Genomic DNA, 20,751 nt, shown 5'->3' on the forward strand with positions numbered 1-20,751 from the left:
ATGTTTGTTGACATGGCCATGTTGGTCGAAAACCAGGTGGGTTGCAAGCTTAACAACAGTTGACATGATCAAATTGTTAAGAAAGGTTAAGTCAGCTCATGAGCCAGAAGGCTATTTTGAACACAGTTTTTTTTCTAATTCAGTGAGAGAAAGCAACTAGGAGTATTGCTGGGGTAATTTAGTATTATCAACTGAGTTGATAACATAAATTGGCCACCGCAAAGAGTTCCAAAGGTGAGGTTTTAAGTGTTAGCCCTTTATCAGAGCAAATGGAAGGGCTGCCAAAGGGCTAATACTCAAAATGTCAGCTTTGAACTCTTTACGATGGCCAATTTACATTATCAACTCACTTGATTATACTAAATTACCATGTTATACTCTCCCACCAGTGCAGCACCACTGACAGTTTCTTTAGAAAATTACTCCCTTTAGGAGTATGGGATGTCAGTTCAGCACAAGGTTAGTTCTAAGCAGGTGTCTTCAACAGTTTGTTGGTACCTGTGTGTGCTTCTGGAAGGAGAATTCCACTGTGAGAGCAAAGCCTCTTGTTCACAAACACAGTGCAATATTAGGCTAGGTCTTCAATTAAGACTTTCTTGTTCGTAGCCTTGCATGCTAACGTTCACACCTTGTTGCATCAGTGACCAATCAAGTATTAATTGATGTTAACCCTTTAACTCCCTCGGGTGACCAAGACAGAATTTCTCATTACAGTATCAATCCAGTATTAAGTAGACGAGTTTTGAGAATAAAGAGAGAGATTAATCAGGACATTATAAGTTGATCCAATACCAAATTCTCCAATTGTATGGCAGACAGAAAGAAGAACTACTTAGTAGATAAAATTCAAATGGAATCTAGGCAGTGAAAGGGTTGATAGAGAAAGTGAGTGTGATTGCTACTAACTCTTTGATCCCCAAGAGTGATTGACATCCATTTTCCTCTTACAATATCACCCCTGAATTACTCGTTAAGGTCATGAGAGTGAAGAGAATGATCACCAAATTAACAAGCTTGTGATTGTTAAACAAATTCTCCTTGTCAGCCTCTTTTGAAATGTATGGAGAACAGTATGGAGAATATGCATACTGATGTGAGGGTGTAAAGTAGAGTGGTGCAAAGGGTTGTCCTACAGCTTCTTGCTTAAGATGCACCCTTCCATTGTAGTGCATTTATTTGCCTGTATCATGCTGTGATACCATTTCCTTGATAGGGGGAGATGATCGACAGAATTGAGTACAATGTGGATCAAGCCGTTGACTTTGTTCAATCAGCCAAAAGTGACACCAAAAAAGCTGTCAAGTATCAAAGTAAAGCAAGGCGGGTGGGTATTATTTGTAGTTTTACCTTTAGTTTTGTCTCCTACACAGTGAATGTAACATCAGATCAGGAGTTGTTAGCAATCTGGGTATAGATTCTCTAGCCTGTCTTCTTCTTTTATCAGAAGCAAGAGTGTCTGAACAAAGTTTTCTTCAAAACACAAAGTTTTCCAGCCTCATCACTGATTTTTTTTTCAGCATAGAACACATTTCATTTCAGTATCCTAAACCTCAACACCAAAGTCATTAGAGAGACCAGTCTCAAAATAAGAAGAGGTCACATGGAGAAAATGAGAATGCTCTGTAAAAACTTGCAAATCATGTGAAGTGCTGGAAAATTCAAGCAATCAAATATCAATTAGTTTATGCTTTAAAATAGACTGATTGAGAGGGTGATGTGAGTTTTCTGAACCAATCACAAAGTAAAGGAAAGTAACACCAATACAAGCCTGCCTCACTTTTGACATCCAGTTGAGAATTGCTGTAATCATTGTTGGTCAATTGTTCAATTATGGCACATATTTTTTTGTGGTACATTAAAGATAATCAGCTGTTGGTCTTTAACTCCCAGAAGTGATTAACATGTAACTTCTCCCTATAATATTCCTACATTGTCCAGCAAACAGGTAATGAGATTACTAAAACATATTAGATAGTTTATACCTTGATCTAACATCAAATTATTTTATTTTATATACAAGGAAATGTGTAGCAGCTAGAGGAGAGAATTAACAATCTGATCTTGGGGAATTAAGGGGTTAAGTCATTATGTATAATAACTGTCAAATACTTTTGTTTTCCAACAGAAAAAGATCATGATAGTCATCTTTTTGTTTGTTTTACTGGCGGTAATCGTTGGTATAGTACTTATTTCCATATATACTTAATAGGTAAGATTCCAAGCTGGTGTGATGTGCAGCAAGAGAGTTTTTGCATTTTCACAAAGCTGCTTATGATTTAAATGATGGCCTTGACACTTTAAACATGACCTTTAACCCCTGATTGTCCCAACTAACCCCCTAATTTCCATGGCACTCGCAATGGTACACTTGTTCATTGGTACTCTGAGAGACTGGGTCATATGTAAGAAACCCAGCTGTGGATGGTTAGCTCCAATCTTGTAAGGTTGCCATGATATTCTAATCTTGTTTGTCAGCATGAAAATGCACAGCTTTTTTTTCTGTCACTCCCTCTCCCACAAAATACTGGGGCTTGTTCATTTCCTTTGATCTTGATTTACTAACCTTCTCTGCTTTTGTTTCTCTTTTCCAGATTTCATTACATAATTATTTGTTTTTATATGGTTTAAATATCTTCAATATGGATATGTAATGAAACAGATACATGGGGCTTGATAAAGCAACAAGTTAATGGATGAATGGAGGGAACCGCAGATTACATTTTAATGTTAGATTGTAAATAATTTCAGCTAGTAAGTGTAATCTGAAGTAAAGGCTTAATACAGCTTGTAATCATTGAACAGCCGCCTTAAAGCGAAAAACTAAAGTAAACATTTACAGTAGAAGGGAAATAGTATTATCCCAGAGAGCAAAATATTTTTTGTATTCTTATTATTTTTTTTCATTCCTGGTCTAATTTTGTCAGATGCTCTAGATTTATTCACATATCCCTTTTATTCCTATACGCTTAAATTTTCTTCGTTCGTTGGGTTTGCAGCTGTTCTAAATTTTCAAATCTAAATTAAATTATTCTTGTGATACTATAGCATTAAAATTTCTGAGTCCTATTAAACTTGTTTGTCAGTGTGTGTGTGTGTTGTAAACTTAATTTGAATTGGTAGGCAAAGATTTTACTGAGACATCTGCATGAAGTGTGAGTGATGTTCACCATTCCACCAAGGGTGCTCCAAAGTTCATTTTGGCACATTTGCAAATGCTCCCAGATTATCCTGAAGTCTCTCAGAGACAGAATCAGTCTCCCTGTCTCTTGCAGAGTTTGCTTAATCTCCTATATAAAAGGAAATTATGGAATCTTTTCCTCTGAAGGGATGAAATCTAGAAATAAATTTTGAGTTTTTTGTTGAAGGATGGTTTGATATTTCTGGATTTTTATTGATTTTGGCTGAAGTGCATCCATTTGTTGAGCAACAGTTGATGGGGAGGGATGGGAAGGAGTGGTCAAGAAAACAAACCTGGGGTAGGGGGTGGGGATATGGAATAAACACATGATTCTTCCAATAGAACATCTCGAGATATCAACTTTTCAGAGATAAGCATCTGTGTTGTGGTTAAAACAGAGGACTGAGGAGAAGGTAGTTTTTTGTAAGAAAAGAGGTTAGATCCTTGGGGAAGGAATCAATTTAGGACTAAAATCTCATTTTTTGATCGTAAACAACATCTCTTAAGTCAACCCAAGTATTTTAAAATTTAAAATACTCTTCAACATGTTTTAGCCTCATCCTTTAGGTGAATGGTGAACAACAGGAAACACAAGATTTCAGAATATAGAAAACTTGCAATTGATTTCAAACTTGCACATTTATTTACTCTTGAAATTTTTTTTTATGAAGCTTAACTATTTAACTCCCAGGAGAGATTAAAATGTGACTTCTCCCTGTAATGTCTAAACATTATCCTGCAAAGAGGTTATGGGAATACTCAAATTTATCAGATAGAAGTTATCTTGATCTAACACCAAATTCTCATAACTTATTTACAAGGAAATGTGCAGCAGTTACAGAGGAGAATTGGCAATCATCTTGGGAGTCAAAGGGTTAAGATTCTCAGATAATCAATTTAACATTTCTGTAGCATTTCTTAACATTTCTGATCAGTTTAGATCAGAGTGTTAGCTTAAGATTGTTAGTGGCTCTCTAGTCGTAATTCAAGGAAAGGGACTGAACCATGTAAAGGAGCTATCACGGACATTAACTATGTTATATTTGAAGTTTTGAAATAAATTATTTTGATTTTTTTTAAAATACCAAAACTAGTTTATCCCTGTTTTGATTTTGGGATATTTTGGAAGCATCCTCTGCAAAAAGAAGTGGAAGAAGGCTAGAAACAGTTGCTTTTTGTGTGTATTTATTCCTGAACTATAAGAATCCTTGCTCTGACAAAGGGTTCATCATTGAAATGTCAGCATACGAAACTTGTTTACTGTGACCAATTTACATTATCAACTCAGTTGATAAAACCAAATTATCTTGTTATATCCCCTGCTCATCTGGCACCACAGTTTCATTAAAAACTTACCCCCTTTAAAATTACTTAATATATTGAAAATTTCTCTCAAATTTAACTTTATAATATTCCAATAAGCTATCACCTAAGAAATTTCACCAAACAAATGTCTCTGCGGTGTACAGTCATGACACTTATTGGAACCTCTTTTGTCCAGTCAGAGACTATGAAAACTCTTTTCTACCAGGATTATTAATATTACATCACTCAACAGAAAGGCAATGAGGAGTCATAATTTTCAGCAGCATTTTTAGCCATGGATGTTACCCAATATGGCATAAAAGTTTTTTTAAATTTTTTTTTTTATAAAATCATCTTTCAGTGCTGACTGGGCCTGAATGAAGTTGATCCCCTTTGCAACTATTCCTTGGTCTTGTCACAACAGGTGAAGGATAGAACACATTGAGTGACAGGAACAGGCAAAAGCTGCCGATTGACCGTTGGGTATTAAGCCAGAAAAAAAATACTTAAAGCAATTGCTTTCATCATGAAGAGTTAACAATCATTTAGAGGTCAAAATAAACTTAAGACACTCCCACTACATAGGTTTCCAATATTTTCATGATCTCCTTAAATCACTGTTACACAAGAGTCCCTTCCCTGTTGTGAGAAAGGGCAGGCTATAGTAGCTTCCTGCAAGTGGTTTTGAAAAAGGCCCTCTGTTAAGTTGTTTTGTCTGTAGTAAGTGAAATTTATAAAGAAGATGAAGAGAATATGAACCACATTGCAATTGAATAAACAAAATACAGGATACAACCTCTATCTCAATCATCCCTTTATTGAGGCATTCAAAGAATTCAAAACAGCTAGGTTTCTAAGCACTTAAAGATATATTAAAATACTATTACTGGCCTTCAAGATCAATATCAAGTCATGGAAATATGATAAACAGTGAGTAGATCCATATGGTTTCCAGACATAGAGTTTTTATCCACCAATGACTGTGTTCATACCATTGTCTGGTCACATGACCCCATACCCCATCAAGAACATGTTTTGTGCCAAAGCTAAAGAATGCCTGGAGAGCAGACTAAAAATGAAGGCAGCTGGCTATTAAACTGGAAACTCTCAGGAAGCCCCTTAAGAAGAGTGATTAAGTAGAATTTTGACATATCTGGTTGTGCAATTTGAAAATCATGGACCATACTAGCTACAATCTGTTTATCACTCCAGGATTTATTTTTCTATTATTTCTCAGGCAGATATTTCTTCTCAGCCTCCTTCAATTCATCATCCTTTTGAAGACGGAAAACCTCCTTTACTGCAGCAATCTGTATTGAAAAAAGTTTATTTACCAAACATTAAAATTTAAGATTTGTAACCAGAAATTGCTTCAACTGGCTCAATAGTGTAAGGTCATTGTGTTGTGTTCTCCAAGATCTCCTCAGTAATTCTCCCGTCTGCCATACAATTCTCATGGTGTTGGTTCAAAAAATTTTGTATTGGATCAACTAATAATCCCCTGATTTGTATTTTTCTTTATTCTTATCAACTGTCCGCTTGATATTGTATTAATATATTATTATTAAGAGAAATCTCTCTTAGTCACTCATGGGAGTTAACCCTTCAACTCCCAAGATCTCAACAGTAATTCTCCTTACTGTCTGCTATACAGTTCTTGTGATGTTAGTTTGGAGAATTTGATATTGGATAAACTAATAATCCCCAACTTAATATATATTTTTTTTCATTCTCATCACTTGTCTGCTTGATATTGTATTGATAGTTTAAGGAGAAATTCTCTCTTGGTCACTCATGGGAGTAAAAGGGTTAAAGAGATAAGAAACTCCAAGTCACCTCATGTAACCCCACTTTTAATTATTGCCCACTCAACCTCCCCTCCCTGACTAGTTCACCATTTGTCACTTTCCAAACACCTCTCTTAACCCTTTAGAGTGAATAGCATCTGATATCTCTTTACAATATCACCCCTGAATCACACATTTAGGCCATGAAATCAAGGAAATGATTGCCAACTAAGGAAGCTCTTGACTGTTTAACAAATTCTCTTTGTTAAAACCTTGGGAAATGTATAGAAAACAATATGGAGAATTTGTGTACAGATGTTGGGGTATAAAGGGTCGGTTACAACTCACCTTCTTTTCAACATTAACAAGTGACTGGTCTTTGTAGATTTGCTGTGTGGTGTTCTGCATTGCTGTTATTGATGCCCTCAAATTGTGATTAGCCCAGATCACAAGAGACACACCCCAGTCTCTGAACTGGTCTGTTGGCACTGTGTAATACTTGGTTGGTACAATTACTACCGGACCCTGTTAATAAAGATCGTAAGATAACCTGGTTATAACTAATCTATAAAAAATTTGAGTTATCACTAAGGTTTATTCAAAGAGCAACCCTTAGAACTACATGAAACCCCAATTAGAAATTGCTTCTTCTTAATATCAACAAGCATAGCTACAACTTTTCAAACAAAAATAGGGGGAAGGTCATAGTTATGAATATCTGCGCACCCTTGGTGAGGTAGCTGACAGCTTTGTTCTACCATCTGTGTTAGAGGGCTTACATCCACATGATGAGAAGGACCATTAACTGGAGTATTAGGTAATGGAAAAGATTTCTGCCAGGCACACAGATTCTTGCGATTCATGAGCCTCCATCCCCAGAATTATGAAGTTTGTATTTTGTGGATTGAGAACAATAATTATCTCATAAAGAAGGGTCATGGGTATCTTTCAACCCCCCTGGTATGTGTTACTTTACTAGATCACTTGAAAACATTTTGGTACAGGGGTAGATGTGAGATTGGGTAATTATTCAGCTTGAAATAAAGTTTCCTTTAAATATTAAACTTTTGTCAACAGTCATTGATGCACCTGGTTTTTCCAAGCTTTCATGAAAGCCTCAATGTCTGAAGGATCAGATTTCTTGCTGTGCATCAAGATGGCATCAGCCCCAGCATTGCGGTAGGCTTCTGATCTTCTGAGAGCTTCATCAAGGCCCCACCCAGCAATAAAAGCTTCAACTCTTGCAACAATACTAAAATCTGGGTCTGTCTGTGTATCTAATAAAAGATCCAATGAAAAAAATTTAGCAGTTTATTGATGTTAGGGAGTAAGGGGTTACTCAAGTTGTCACCAGAAAATATTACCTTTGCAAGCTTTGATCTTTGCACAGAACTCATCAATATCAGCCAGTGGCTGTGCTCTGCCATCTAATAAAGAGTTCGTCTTGGGGAAAAGCTTGTCCTCAATACATGCTCCAGCAATACCTCTCTGTTCAAGTTTTGTCACCAAACGTCGAGCATTATTGAAGTTACCATAACCAGTATCAGCATCTAGTAATATTGGGATGTCTGTGGCATCACTCATGAATTCCATCACTTCCATGACTTGAGTCCAAGATGCTTCGTTACTATCACGTACTCCCAGCTGGGCAGAGATTGACAAACCACTACCCCAGACACCTTTAAAACCTGCAAAATGGTATCACTGTCACGTCATTTCCTTAGAAACAAGAAAGGGATTATTGTGGTGAAAAAGTTATTAAAGCCACTGACAGTGTTAATAGAAGTTCAATCTTTATTCTCATGTTATTAATTTTAGAGAAAATAGGTGGCAACTTTGCTTGATATTGATGGTGGACATTGCCCATTACCAGCTGTTATTGAAATACCTGACTGAGGAACATGTCTATAACATAGAGGAGAAATGATTAAGTGGTCTGGGAAGTGAAAGGATTAATTCCCTTGTGAATTTATTTCCTTAAAATAATCATCAATTCCCAAAGTGACTACATAGGCTTGACATGTAGAGCCATGCTAATTATATATCTAATTTTTTAATCAAATTATTAGGGTTGTAGCTAAGAAATTAGGCTACTGGCTGAAATTTCAAATGTTTCACATAGCAATCACTACCCAAAAGTCTGGCCGCCAATTTGCCCATTTTTCAATAGGTGAATATTGCCAGTAGCCAGTGCCTAGGGACAACTGTGGGTGATCATATTAAGTATTACCAACCTACCAGCCTCTTGTACAATTTTAGCACTCAATCCATTGTGTGCCTCCATGATGAATTCTAGTTCTGGTGATTCCAGCATCTTTCTCAACTGGGTTGTTTTCTAAAAGCAAAAACCAAACCAATGTTTAAATATTTGTGTTTCCTTCACACTTTTGTAACAGGTGTCATATTGAGCACTACTCCATAAACTCTTTGGTTGTTAATGTTAACCCTTTGACTCCCAAGACCTGATTATTAATTCTCAACTCTAGTTGCTACACATTCCTTGTAAATCAGTTACAAGAATTTGGTGTCATGTCATGATAACAACTATTAGCTGATAAGTTCAAGTTTTCTCAATACCTGTTTGCTGAATAACATATGGATATTTTTAGGGAGAAGTTACATGTTAATTACTTCAAGGAGTTACAGAATTGTTACTCTTAATATTTATTACCTTGGGTTTGGAGGCTGAAGTTGATGAACTAAACCGGGCAACAAGTTTTTCTGTAAAATAGTTTTTGACAATCCTTCATTAGTTGAAACATAAAAATTCACCCATCTTAATAACTTAATATTAAAAGCGTCTAAAGTTCATGTTTGACCGAGGGAAACACAAAATTAGTACTTGGTTAACACAAAACACAGAAGACAAACATGATATCAAGAATATGGAGAAGGAGGGAATCCCCCTTCCAACCAATCTTCTCTAATACTGAATTTTTCCATTTGTATGGTTTTTTCCCTTCTGTTTTTTTTTTTTTTTAAGAATGAATAATAGATGACTGGAGAGAAGTTAGACATCATCATGGCCATTGAATTCAAATGCACTTCTTCCTCTGCCATTAGTATGTTTATCCATAGTAATAATATCTAGATGCTTGGCAGAAGCAGAAAAAAACTTTTGACGAATTGAATTTTACTCAAACTTACCATTTACATTAGACCCTATGTTTATGGTCAAGTTTGATATGGGTTTATAGTTATCCTAGACTTCACAATCATGAGCTTCACTAAGCTAACCAAATTTCATGGGATTATCTTCTTTAATACAAAGTAATGTTGTAAGGATATGCTGGTAAACCGAAAGTTATGAAAAATCCTAGTTTAAAGGAAGACAAAAGAACTTGTGGAGTAGATTCTACATTAAAGTTAGACAAAAATTTTAATCATTGTTCTGGAAAATTTATTTCAAAACCAAGATTTCTTTTGTTTGGATGTACACAGCTTTGAGTGAAGAATTCTTCATACAAAGTCATGTTGCCATCAACAACTGACAGACGGTTTTCTATGGGAGTGGCAGGAGGGGGAAAGATTTCCTGTCTGTTATCTGAAGTTGAGAGATATATCAATTATACTAGGACTGGAATCATTGAGTCATGCAATTATTGAAGTTTTTCTCTTCCTGAGAGGTTAAAAAATTTATTTATGGTGTAAGACGTGATCAGGTGTCAAATTCAGTAACCACGTGTTTTATTTACATGCTATCCTGTATCTGGCAAAAAATATTACTAGTAAAAAATCCCTTGAGAGTTACCCTGGAATGTTACACCGACAAAGCAGAACAGACGTGCTCTGAGTAGTTTTAGATAACGGTCGATCGAAGCAGAAGAAAACTACTTTACTGGTAGAACAATAGGATAATTCAAGTGATGATAATTAAATCAGGGAATATGGAAGATCACGCGCACGATTGCGAAAGTAACGCTTGAACATTTTGGGAAATTGGCAAAACAAAAGCCAAACCATTTTCGAATTCAAAAAAAGATGTAAAATTTTACATAATACACCCACAATTACCCCCCTAAGTCTTGGAATTGAAATGCTAGGCTTCAAAAAGTCTTAAGATAGTTCAGTCCTTCAAGCAAAAATACAAACATAGCTGGTACTTGTGGAAGCTTTTGTGACGAATCCTTTCCAGATCCCAACAAACTTTCGCATGCATAATTTTACACTAGAATTAAAAAGTGTCTTTACCTGTGACGTTGGGAGATAATGCATTGGATAGTCGGCCGTATGCTTGTCGGAGAAACATTGTTTTAGCGAATAATTTTAATGTGACAAATCGAATGGAAAATCACCAGTGAAAGTTGAGATGAGAAGGACTAGGAACTAGTGGGAAGGGAGGACGCATTGAAGCAGTCCCTGAGTGGGTCAGTGGGGGTTCAGTTTGCCTGTGACCCTATGCGTAGCCAGCCCCTCCCGCAAAAAAATCGTGTTTTATTTCGAGGGGTGGGAGGCGCTGCTCACAGAATAGGGTAGGGGACCTGAAGCTAAAAAGCACTGAACTTGATATCCCTTCCCCAGTTCTGCAGCAAGCACGTGCTTCAGCTAAGAAAAGAACTTTAAAAGCAAAAGTATAATTCCGAGAACTTTCCAATTTTTTCATCTCTATGCAAAACGATCTTCAACCTCCAGGATTCTTACTACCTTTCCCTCCCCTCCCATCCGGTAAGTTTCAAATCACATGAAAAAGGTTTTATGATTAAATTTGTACAGCGAAAAAGGTTACCCGAGGCAATATCTGGTCTCCTGACGAAAGCGTGATTTTGATTATGGGACAGAAACTCTTTTTAACAACTCAAACAATTATCCCATGATGCAAATCTTAAAAAGCTCAGGGAGACATTGACTGGCCCTAAAAGACAATGGGATCATGTCATCTCTATAATTGTTAAACCTATAATTCGCGACCTTCAAGTGCGACATAAAAGCTCAGTGGCAACGGGTTGTGCGGGTTGCGGGAAGCCTGGTGGCAGTATTAAGGAAGTTACAAAGGCTTTACGCACCGCCCATAATACATACTCTTTCACGCTACCGAGACGTACATGGGATGTCTGGAGTTGCGAGAAGAAGTCAGAGAAAAAATTAAGTAGTGCAAAGAGAACTCATGGAGCGACAGGAATCGCTGACTGTTTTTTCTCTCTCTTTTTTTTTTTTTTTTTGTTGATTTCCTTCAATTCGCGCCGCAAGCTAAGTTGGTGAAGAAGGCCCTCTCTTAAGGCCTATTTACACGGCACGACTTTGTCGCATGCGACAAGCTTACGACAGGCCTACGACATGACTTAAGAGTCGTAAGCGAGTTGTAGGTTTGATTTACACGAAACAATTCGTGTCGTAAGCCTGTCGTAAGCTTGTCGCATGCGACAAAGTCGTACCGTGTAAATAGGCCCTTAGGCTTCATTGGGAGGCATTTCCGTTTTGCTTGCTGCCAGAGAAAGGCATGCCTGATCACGTATTGTCTTGATATGGACTTACAAGTCCGCTTTATGCTTGGCCAGCTGTTTTTAGTTTCCTCCTATGGGTCTATTCCCTTGGGGGGAGAAGGGGCAGATTTTTTTTTTCGCAAGGAGTGCTTCGCCCTTAGTCTAGGGCCCAGTTGTTTTGAGGCACAAAGCACTATCCAACAGATAATTCGCTATCCATTGGACCATTGGATAATTGATAACAAATCGTTGCACTATCCACCGAACAGACAATTAGTCAATGGTTAGCGTTATTCATCATTCAAAGAACTAGGCCAGACACATCTACTTGTGTGTATTGTACCCTTTTTGAACAATTATTCACCCTTTCGTATCTGGCTTAGAATATAACCACTCCATCTCTTTCCCGTTTATTCAATGCGGGCGTCTTGTTTTACATCACCAAACCATGACGAAACCAAAACATAATGCCGCAAAATGCCAGCGATCAGCCGCACCGTCTGAATATATTTCCTACGATTGAGAGTTCGCAATTGATAAATCTCCGGGGTTTGACTTACGAGGGGAATCGTCATAACAAGCAAGAACCTCTTTTTTGGAAAGACAGCTCAGAAGTATATCAAATTTCACATGCAAGATAGTCACGGTCAACCGATTTTTTGAAAAAGAAATATTTTTGTTATTTAGTAATACACTTTTTGAATGTGAATAATTTGCGATTCGGCCCCAAAAACCGAGTTTGAACAAAGATTGAATAAAGTTTGCAATTAGATATCTAACCAATTTTAAAAAAACCATGCAATTCCAGATATTCGGGCATGTTTAGAACCTTTCTTTTTTGTCTAAATCGAAATCCAGGCAAGTGCAGACTTGCTCGTACATTCGTAGAAATTGTGGGTTATGACATCACGGCACGGTTTGACGTTCAGTCGTTGTTTCGGGGCAAGTTTGAGCGCGTACAATGTTTGTGTGACCTGAGGCCATTCCACCAACATGCGCGTTCATTGGCTGCTATCAGAAATTCATTATTTATACCCCGAGTGATCCGTGCCGTGATTGGCCAGATTTGAAAATAAGCTGACAAATTAATGAACAGCTGTCTATTTCAGACAAAGATATGAATAATTTATGAGAGCGGGCAAATTACAAATTACTCGCCGAAGTTTTGCATGGCAAACGCAGTATAACCGAACAACACGACGAAAATGTCCAAAAAAACGAAAACCAGGAAGATTATTGTGCGAGTAAATGGCCAAGCTAACCAAGGTGGTCGGAAAGAAATGGAAGATTTTAAACGCGTGCAGTTCGATCGCGATCCAGAACAGGCATTTTTCGCGGTTTTCGACGGCCACGGTGGAAGGGACGCTGCACACTTTGCCCGGGAACATTTATGGGACATGATTAAGGGACAGAAGGGATTTTACTCGGGTGAAACATCACGTGTTATTAAAGCTATCAAGGATGGATTCATGGCTACACATTGCGCGATGTGGAAACAACTCGGTGAGTATGGATTACTTTCGATCTGTATTTCCTTCTCGTTGAAGCGATTTATATTCCCGCGTGAAAAGCTTTCGCGATCGACCCCATTCTATCTTGTTCTCCCCGTTAGCGATGTAAAATCGAGGATAAGTCAACATTTCGTATTTTTTCCGCCAAAATTATGAGTCCGATTAATAATTCGTGACGCGCTTCGCAGAGACGAGAGTAATTTTATATCCCGTTGTTCGCTTTTCATATGCAAAATAAACATGCTTCTTTCGCCGCTTAAAAGCCTTGAAGGAGAGCAATTTTACTTTGCGAATACAAACTTACGAAGCACTCAAAAATGACCCTTATCATAAAAATACAAAGATTTGCGATGTTTTAGTGTCCGATCCCCCAGGCTATCATATACGTTGAGACGATAGAAACTGTTTGGAAGCTACACAACTGAAATATTTTGATTAAATTAGTAAAATGTTTTGCATGATTGCTACGTCATGGTATTTTTGATATTGAGTTTACATGAATGTACACAAGGCTTAAACGGAATATTTGATATATTGCCGGAAGGAAAAAGTTTGAAAACGATTAGATTTTGGTTTTACACCGGAAGTGAAATATACATCGTACTGTTTTGAATATTCTGAAAAATAGGCTTGTGGCTGACACCTGTCGATCAACTTCGATTATAAAACAATCGGTCACGCACTATCTCCCTAAAAGAAATAAAAACATGCATCGACAAAACGAAGCAATTTACGAAATCAATGCTCGGCACTTGAACATTGTTTTCCTTTCATTTCGCCTGATTTTCCTGAACATCCTCATTCGCTCTCGTCAATGCGTTTGTCGTAAAATTTTAATTTCCGAAAGCTAAGGAGGGAAATTTGGTTTACAGAAGCCCTGCCCAGAGGGCAAATATTTAGTTAAAAAACACACGCACACACCCAAACAATTTTGTGTAGACAAAATTAATAAAATTGTCTTTACAATTACCCATATTAACATTTAATTCAGACGGGCCAATTTGACCAAGTGAATAAAGAGAGCAAGTTTCTAAAGAAACTGCGGTGCTGCGTCGGTGGAAGCAGAACAAGGTAGTTTGTCAGTCGCTGCGGCGAAGGGCTAACGCTCGAAATGTCAGCTTCAAAACTATCAACGGTGGTAAATTTACGTTATCAACTCAGTCATTAATGCCAAATTAATTTGACTAAATGTCGATGTGAACTTCTCATTCGCTAATTTTGCTCCGAACGCTGCCTTTATGAGTTTTTTTTTTCTAAAAAAATAAATCACTCTAATTTAGTGTTTAGAGGGGTATGTTGTTCGCACCAATCAGATTGCCGCATTAGGGTATGTATCTTACACCTGTCATATCACAATATTTGGATGTCTTGCACCAATCACAGCGTTTGGGTATTGTTTTCTTGTAAATGATGTCCTGGATCAGGGGCTGTGCAGAAAGAATGACATTAGCCAGAAAGTTTGGGTCTTCGCGAGAGCCTCGTCGACCAAGGTCGACATTTATCGGGATATGAAAGTTCGCATTTAAATTTTAAGTTAAGACGTTGTTTTCCTCTCCTTTAATCACAAAGCACACGTCAAACAGCTTACATTCCATCACGTTCGTTTTTTTAAAAGTTATGCTCTTTTCTGGTACAAAAATGAAAACATTAAGTACACACAGTGTCCCATCTCAACCCACCCAGCATGAAAATAACTCTTTGCATGCTACGCATGCCTATGTTTTCCTTTTGCTTCCCACACTTCACATTGACAAGTCCGTGGTCTGTCAGATGTCTGTGATCACTTGAGGAACACGTGATCAATCGGCTCACATAACACCAGCAAATGTTACCCAAGGTCATTTGAGTTGAAGTGACAAAGAAAGGGAAAGAAGCGAATTTTTTTTTTCCGTGATAGTCTAGACACTGTATCTCATTTCATTTTTTCGATTTCGTTTTGGTCGAATTTTGTTCCTTTGTACCTTGTACCGAGAAGGGCGGAAAGATTCTAATCATTCTCTTTTCGCAGATGTTACGGTACTTTGGCTTTTCCGGTGCACCCAACCCTCATCCCCACTTTACTACGTTTCCTGCAATGTTACCATTGCTTATAAGCTTTATAACAGAAAAGAAAGGAAAATAATGCCTATTTTAAAAACAGTTTGCCTCAAGGTTCATTTAAAACAATTCAACGCATCACCTCTGCAAGAAAATTTAACATAAAATTATTTTTAACGTTTTTTTTCCTGCTAGATTCTTGGCCTCGTACAAGACATGGACTGCCAAGCACATCCGGAACCACTGCAACTGTTGTTATTTTTAAAGGTAGAACACTGTACATAGCTCACGTGGGCGATTCAGGCGCTGCTCTCGGCCGATTGAGTAAAGAAAAGAAACTACAAGCGGTCCCTCTCACTGCCGACCACAAGCCCGACGTTCCTTCGGAAAAGAATCGGATAGAGTCACTCGGCGGAAAGGTCCTCTCTCGTAATGGTGTCCCGCGAGTGGCTTGGGAAAGGCCCGTCCATCATGGACACAAAGGCCCTGTCAGAAGAAGCACCCAAACAGAATCTGTACCGTTTTTGGCGATTTCGAGAGCACTTGGTAAGTAAAAATACCTGTGATTCGCAATCATGTTTGAGACGTTTGCACGTAATTTCGGTGTGTTAATCAAATTTGACAGAGTTTTTCGCAGATAGCGCTCACATGTCCCCAAAAATACCTTGTTGGAGGGCGAATTGAGCTCTGGAATATCCAGAATGTAGAATACTTCTGCACTGTGCTTCGATTTGTCCAGGACGCACAACTGCTCCCCATATTCTGATTGGTTATCTAGATACCGGCATCTAAAGTTGGATTAGCTAAAAATTTGAGAGGCGTGTTGCGTAAATGAACGCCACGGGATAACTATTTTAAATAAAAAAATTTCCCGACAAATTTTCGTTTGTCATTATTCCTGGGATATTTTGGCGAAATCCGACGAAAATCGGACAGGTTGTATTCCTCCCAAAATCAAATGTTCGCAAGCAACTCGCGCCACGCCTCCTGAAACCGCAAAAACAACTTCAGGCGATATTGAAATAGATAGATGTGTTTCAGGGGCTGGGAGAGTTAGATGTATTTCAAAGGATATCACAACAATTCCAGGCGATGATGAAGGAGTAGGATGTGTTTCAGTTTCCAGTTTTGTTCCTGGGAGGGTCTCGACGATTCCAAGTTTCGTCGAAGGGGTCTGTTGGCTTTCAGTCGAGGCAGCATCGATTCTCATTATGGCAAGCTGCGTAAATGAGGTGAATTCGTCCACTTCACAAACTCCCTCATCTAGCTGAGTATCGGTGAAGACTGCAAGGATTTCTTGATCTAAATTTCGTATCGTGTCGAGCTTCTCTTGTAATAGGAGTTTCTGCAGTCTCAATAATGTATTTTTCAGGGGTGACAGTAGATTATCTTCATTAAACGCTTGCAAAATTTCCTCTGCAGACGAAACAATTTTTCTTGTGACCCGCTCGGAGCTTCCATTTTCTCGCAAACTTTCCAGACATCAGGATTATCGCAGTTAATTTACCACAAGACTCAGATCACGGCTTCAAAGGACTCACTCGTGTTTCTCAGTTTCCGTATGATCGTTGATCGCAATCCGTTTTCATTCGGCTCAAAGGACCATGTTGAATATCCAACATTATGGCAAGTTAAAGTAGGCTCAAAAGGCTCCTATTTCCGCGGTTCGACTCAAGAATTGGCTCAAACTCGATGGATTACAATCAACTTTAGTCACGTGTGAACGGCCACATTGCCCGCATCTTGAGGAGGTGGCTCGTGCTCCTACAATTCCACAATGCATTGCGCTCTTAAAGCGTGACACATTGTCACGATATCCGTAACAGGCGACCTTTATGTTGAAACAAATCTCCGGAGCAATTAGCGCAGAGATGTCAGAGATGTTAGATAAGCGGTTGTCGATTGTGTAAATGACGGCTGTTCCTGCAAAAGGGACCGTAAGACCCCTTTTTCCTAGGGGGGTCTGGGGGCATGTTCCCCTAGAAAAAGAGTTTAAATCTAGAAGCTCGGAGATGTAGTTTCCAGCATTCTGGGCAACAAAAGAGCTTGCAGTTTAAACAGACGACATTAAAAGATCTTTTAAGTGGCGATAGACCGCTACTAACCGCCTTCATTTGACTCCTACGAATATTTTACGCCTGTGGTTGATTGTTGATGCGCCAGAATAAACTGAGAATAATTTAAAAGTGGACAACTTAGATCATCAGCGGCTCTTCTCAGCGCGTTTCGAAGCATTGCATATTTGCTGACCTAAGAAACAAATTATTCTTATTCTATTGTTTACTTGTACAGGAGATCTTTGGAGTTTCGACTACTATCGGAGTGAATTCATAGTCTCCCCAGTTCCTGACGTTCGAGTTTACAAGATCACGCCTGGTATCGACAAGTTTCTGATCATTGCATCGGATGGCCTATGGGGGGTGATGAGAGTTGAAGAAGCGGTAAAAATAGTCCACAATTTTGACAAACATGACCAGTTCAAAGGAGGAGATGTATCGCACAGGTAAGAGTAAAGCTTTGAATGGTAACTGTTTTCGAGAGAATAATCGTTCAAATACGTCTCCATATCAACTTCCTTTACAAAGCTATGTTTATTTGAGTTTCTTCTCTCGAAATTTTAAACAACGAATGAATTTATTCATAACAAAGGAATCGTAATGACCCATCACTAAAGTTCATGAATCAGTGAGAAATGAACGAATATGAAAAATGGGTGGTCTGGCCAAAACTTTATAACTTGATTGGTTCGCCTTTACTGGCATCTGATTGGGCGAAAGGGTGACGTAGGTTTCCCCGTAAGCTAACTCTATCAAAATATCGATGATGAAGAAATAATTTAAGCTTCCGATTTTGTTAAATCCCAACAGGTTAATAAGCCGGGCCTTGCAAAGATGGCGTGAGCGAGAACTTCGTGCAGATAACACCAGTGTAATAGTTGTACATTTTGACGAGACAGAACCTGACGAGCCGCGGAACAAAATCCCAAGACTAGACACTCCTGAGAGTGAAGAAGATGTGGAGACGGACGTAAATCAATCTACGGATTCTTCGCAGGAGAGTGATAGAACACCCAATCAAGACTTCGATTTAACAGCTGACAAACCAGCTCTGGTGAGAAAGCTAGCATTCCGGTGCGCCGATCCACTCGAATTGTCTACCTGCATGAATAACAGTTCACCAAACAATTCACCGAATGGACTTCTATCAACGTTAAACTTACAAACTTCTAAATGTTCATCGCCGGCAGTGTAGAAATCATTTGCTGTGTATACCTGCTCAACAAGCGTGGATGTTCCACTCATAATCGCTCCGAATTCCCGCAGTCCACTCGAGAACAGTGAACCTGATCACGTGGTCAAACTGCCTAATATTATTGGTTTTCATCAAGCACTGTAAACATGTTTTAGGAATTGACGGTGGGTCTTTGTTTGTTCCTGGTGAATGGTGTCCGGATTTCTGTAATTGTACATATTGTAGATATCCAATGAATTGCATTCGTGAAATCTTAAACCTAATTATGCAAATAGAAAATACACTCAAATGCATTCAGTAGGGCAAAGGAGCTTTCACTTTACTTTGTGTTGTTAAAATATGAGTTCTCACAAATTGCTTGGAGCAGTTTACTACTTCGAAATGTCGGTTACTTGAAAGTAAAATCTCTTCAAATGCATGGATGAAAAATTCATCCCCCAACCAGTTCCACATCGTAGAAAAATATGATTCCTTGATAAGTACTTAAATTTGACTGAATAAATAATTTTCCATGCAATACTTTTACAGGATTAACGCTTTGATTATCGTTGGATGAGAATTCTTTTATAATATAGACACAGTAAATTATACACAAAGGAGATGAGAAGGTATCACGTGTGGGACATTGTCTGGATATAGCGCCAAAATCCTACGGAAGTAACGATTGCAGACAACTGTAAGCTATTGCTATAGAAGCTGAAAAATCTTAGCACATGATTATTAAATTATTTATAAGTACACGAGCTAATGGCAGGACCAACGATACAACAGAGGAGAGGATTAAAGGTCACGTTATTTCTATACTTGTCCTTCTAATCTTCTTTTTTTTGGAGGGGGGGAGGGGAGGGTGGTAAGACCAACAATACAACAGAGGAGAGGATTAGAGGTCACCTTATTTCTATACTTGTCCTTCTAATCTTCTTTTTTTAAGAGGGGGGGAGGGGAGGGTGGCAAGACCAACAATACAACAGAAGAGGATTAAAGGTCACGTTATTTCTATACTTGTCCTTCTAATCTTCTTTTTTTGGGGGGGGAGGGGAGGGTGGCAAGACCAACAATACAACAGAGGAGAGGATTAGAGGTCACCTTATTTCTATACTTGTCCTTCTAATCTTCTTTTTTTTGGAGGGGGGGAGGGGAGGGTGGCAAGACCAACAATACAACAGAGGAGAGGATTAGAGGTCACCTTATTTCTATACTTGTCCTTCTAATCTTCTTTTTTTTGGAGGGGGGGAGGGGAGGGTGGTAAGACCAACAATACAACAGAGGAGAGGATTAGAGGTCACCTTATTTCTATACTTGTCCTTCTAATCTTCTTTTTTTTGGAGGGGGGGAGGGGAGGGTGGCAAGACCAACAATACAACAGAGGAGAGGATTAGAGGTCACCTTATTTCTATACTTGTCCTTCTAATCTTCTTTTTTTTGGAGGGGGGGAGGGGAGGGTGGTAAGACCAACAATACAACAGAGGAGAGGATTAGAGGTCACCTTATTTCTATACTTGTCCTTCTAATCTTCTTTTTTTAAGAGGGGGGGGAGGGGAGGGTGGCAAGACCAACAAAACAACAGAGGAGAGGATTAGAGGTCACCTTATTTCTATACTTGTCCTTCTAATCTTCTTTTTATTGGAGGGGGGGAGGGGAGGGTGGCAAGACCAACAATACAACAGAGGAGAGGATTAGAGGTCACCTTATTTCTATACTTGTCCTTCTAATCTTCTTTTTTTTGGAGGGGGGGAGGGGAGGGTGGCAAGACCAACGATACAACAGAAGAGGATTAAAGGTCACCTTATTTCTATACTTGTCCTTCTAATCTTCTTTTTTTTGGAGGGGGGGAGGGGAGGGTGGCAAGACCAACAATACAACAGAGGAGAGGATTAGAGGTCACCTTATTTCTATACTTGTCCTTCTAATCTTCTTTTTTTTGGAGGGGGGGAGGGGAGGGTGGCAAGACCAACAATACAACAGAGGAGAGGATTAGAGGTCACCTTATTTCTATACTTGTCCTTCTAATCTTCTTTTTTTTTGGAGGGGGGGGAGGGGAGGGTGGTAAGACCAACAATACAACAGAGGAGAGGATTAGAGGTCACCTTATTTCTATACTTGTCCTTCTAATCTTCTTTTTTTTTGGAGGGGGGGGGAGGGCAGGGTGGCAAGAACAACAATACAACAGAGGAGAGGATTAGAGGTCACCTTATTTCTATACTTGTCCTTCTAATCTTCTTTTTTTTGGAAGGGGGGGAGGGGAGGGTGGCAAGACCAAC

At 38.7% G+C, this 20,751-nt stretch overlaps 3 protein-coding genes across 3 annotated transcripts in view; 2 read left to right on the top strand and 1 right to left on the bottom strand.

Moving 5' to 3' along the window:
- LOC113681043 (syntaxin) overlaps positions 1-4,268 on the top strand; it is a 10,513-nt gene extending 6,245 nt beyond the window's left edge. The window contains exons 9-12 of the mRNA XM_089190369.1: positions 1-36; positions 1,214-1,324; positions 2,126-2,209; positions 2,592-4,268. The exon at positions 1-36 is cut by the window's left edge and continues 12 nt beyond it. Coding sequence (XP_089046495.1) covers positions 1-36; positions 1,214-1,324; positions 2,126-2,206 — 228 coding nt within the window. The 3' untranslated portion in view covers positions 2,207-2,209; positions 2,592-4,268. The remainder of the gene's footprint in view (positions 37-1,213; positions 1,325-2,125; positions 2,210-2,591) is intronic.
- A 1,013-nt stretch (positions 4,269-5,281) lies between these two features.
- On the bottom strand, positions 5,282-10,613 carry LOC113681042 (phosphoenolpyruvate phosphomutase). The gene is made up of 7 exons (XM_027198100.2): positions 10,462-10,613; positions 8,942-8,991; positions 8,509-8,605; positions 7,635-7,958; positions 7,360-7,547; positions 6,619-6,795; positions 5,282-5,793 (listed from the first exon to the last, which is right to left on the bottom strand). The coding sequence occupies exons 1-7, from the start codon at positions 10,517-10,519 to the stop codon at positions 5,710-5,712; spliced, it is 978 nt and encodes a 325-aa protein (XP_027053901.1). The 5' UTR covers positions 10,520-10,613; the 3' UTR covers positions 5,282-5,709.
- Positions 10,614-12,792: 2,179 nt separating this feature from the next.
- LOC113681041 (protein phosphatase 1D) lies at positions 12,793-19,291 on the top strand. Its single transcript, XM_027198099.2, has 4 exons — positions 12,793-13,193; positions 15,434-15,784; positions 17,531-17,741; positions 18,106-19,291. The coding sequence occupies exons 1-4, from the start codon at positions 12,896-12,898 to the stop codon at positions 18,488-18,490; spliced, it is 1,245 nt and encodes a 414-aa protein (XP_027053900.2). The 5' UTR covers positions 12,793-12,895; the 3' UTR covers positions 18,491-19,291.
- Positions 19,292-20,751: the final 1,460 nt, after the last annotated feature.

The sequence above is a fragment of the Pocillopora damicornis genome, chromosome 12, assembly GCF_964200805.1.
Source record: "Pocillopora damicornis chromosome 12, jaPocDami1.2, whole genome shotgun sequence".
NCBI lineage: Eukaryota > Metazoa > Cnidaria > Anthozoa > Scleractinia > Pocilloporidae > Pocillopora > Pocillopora damicornis.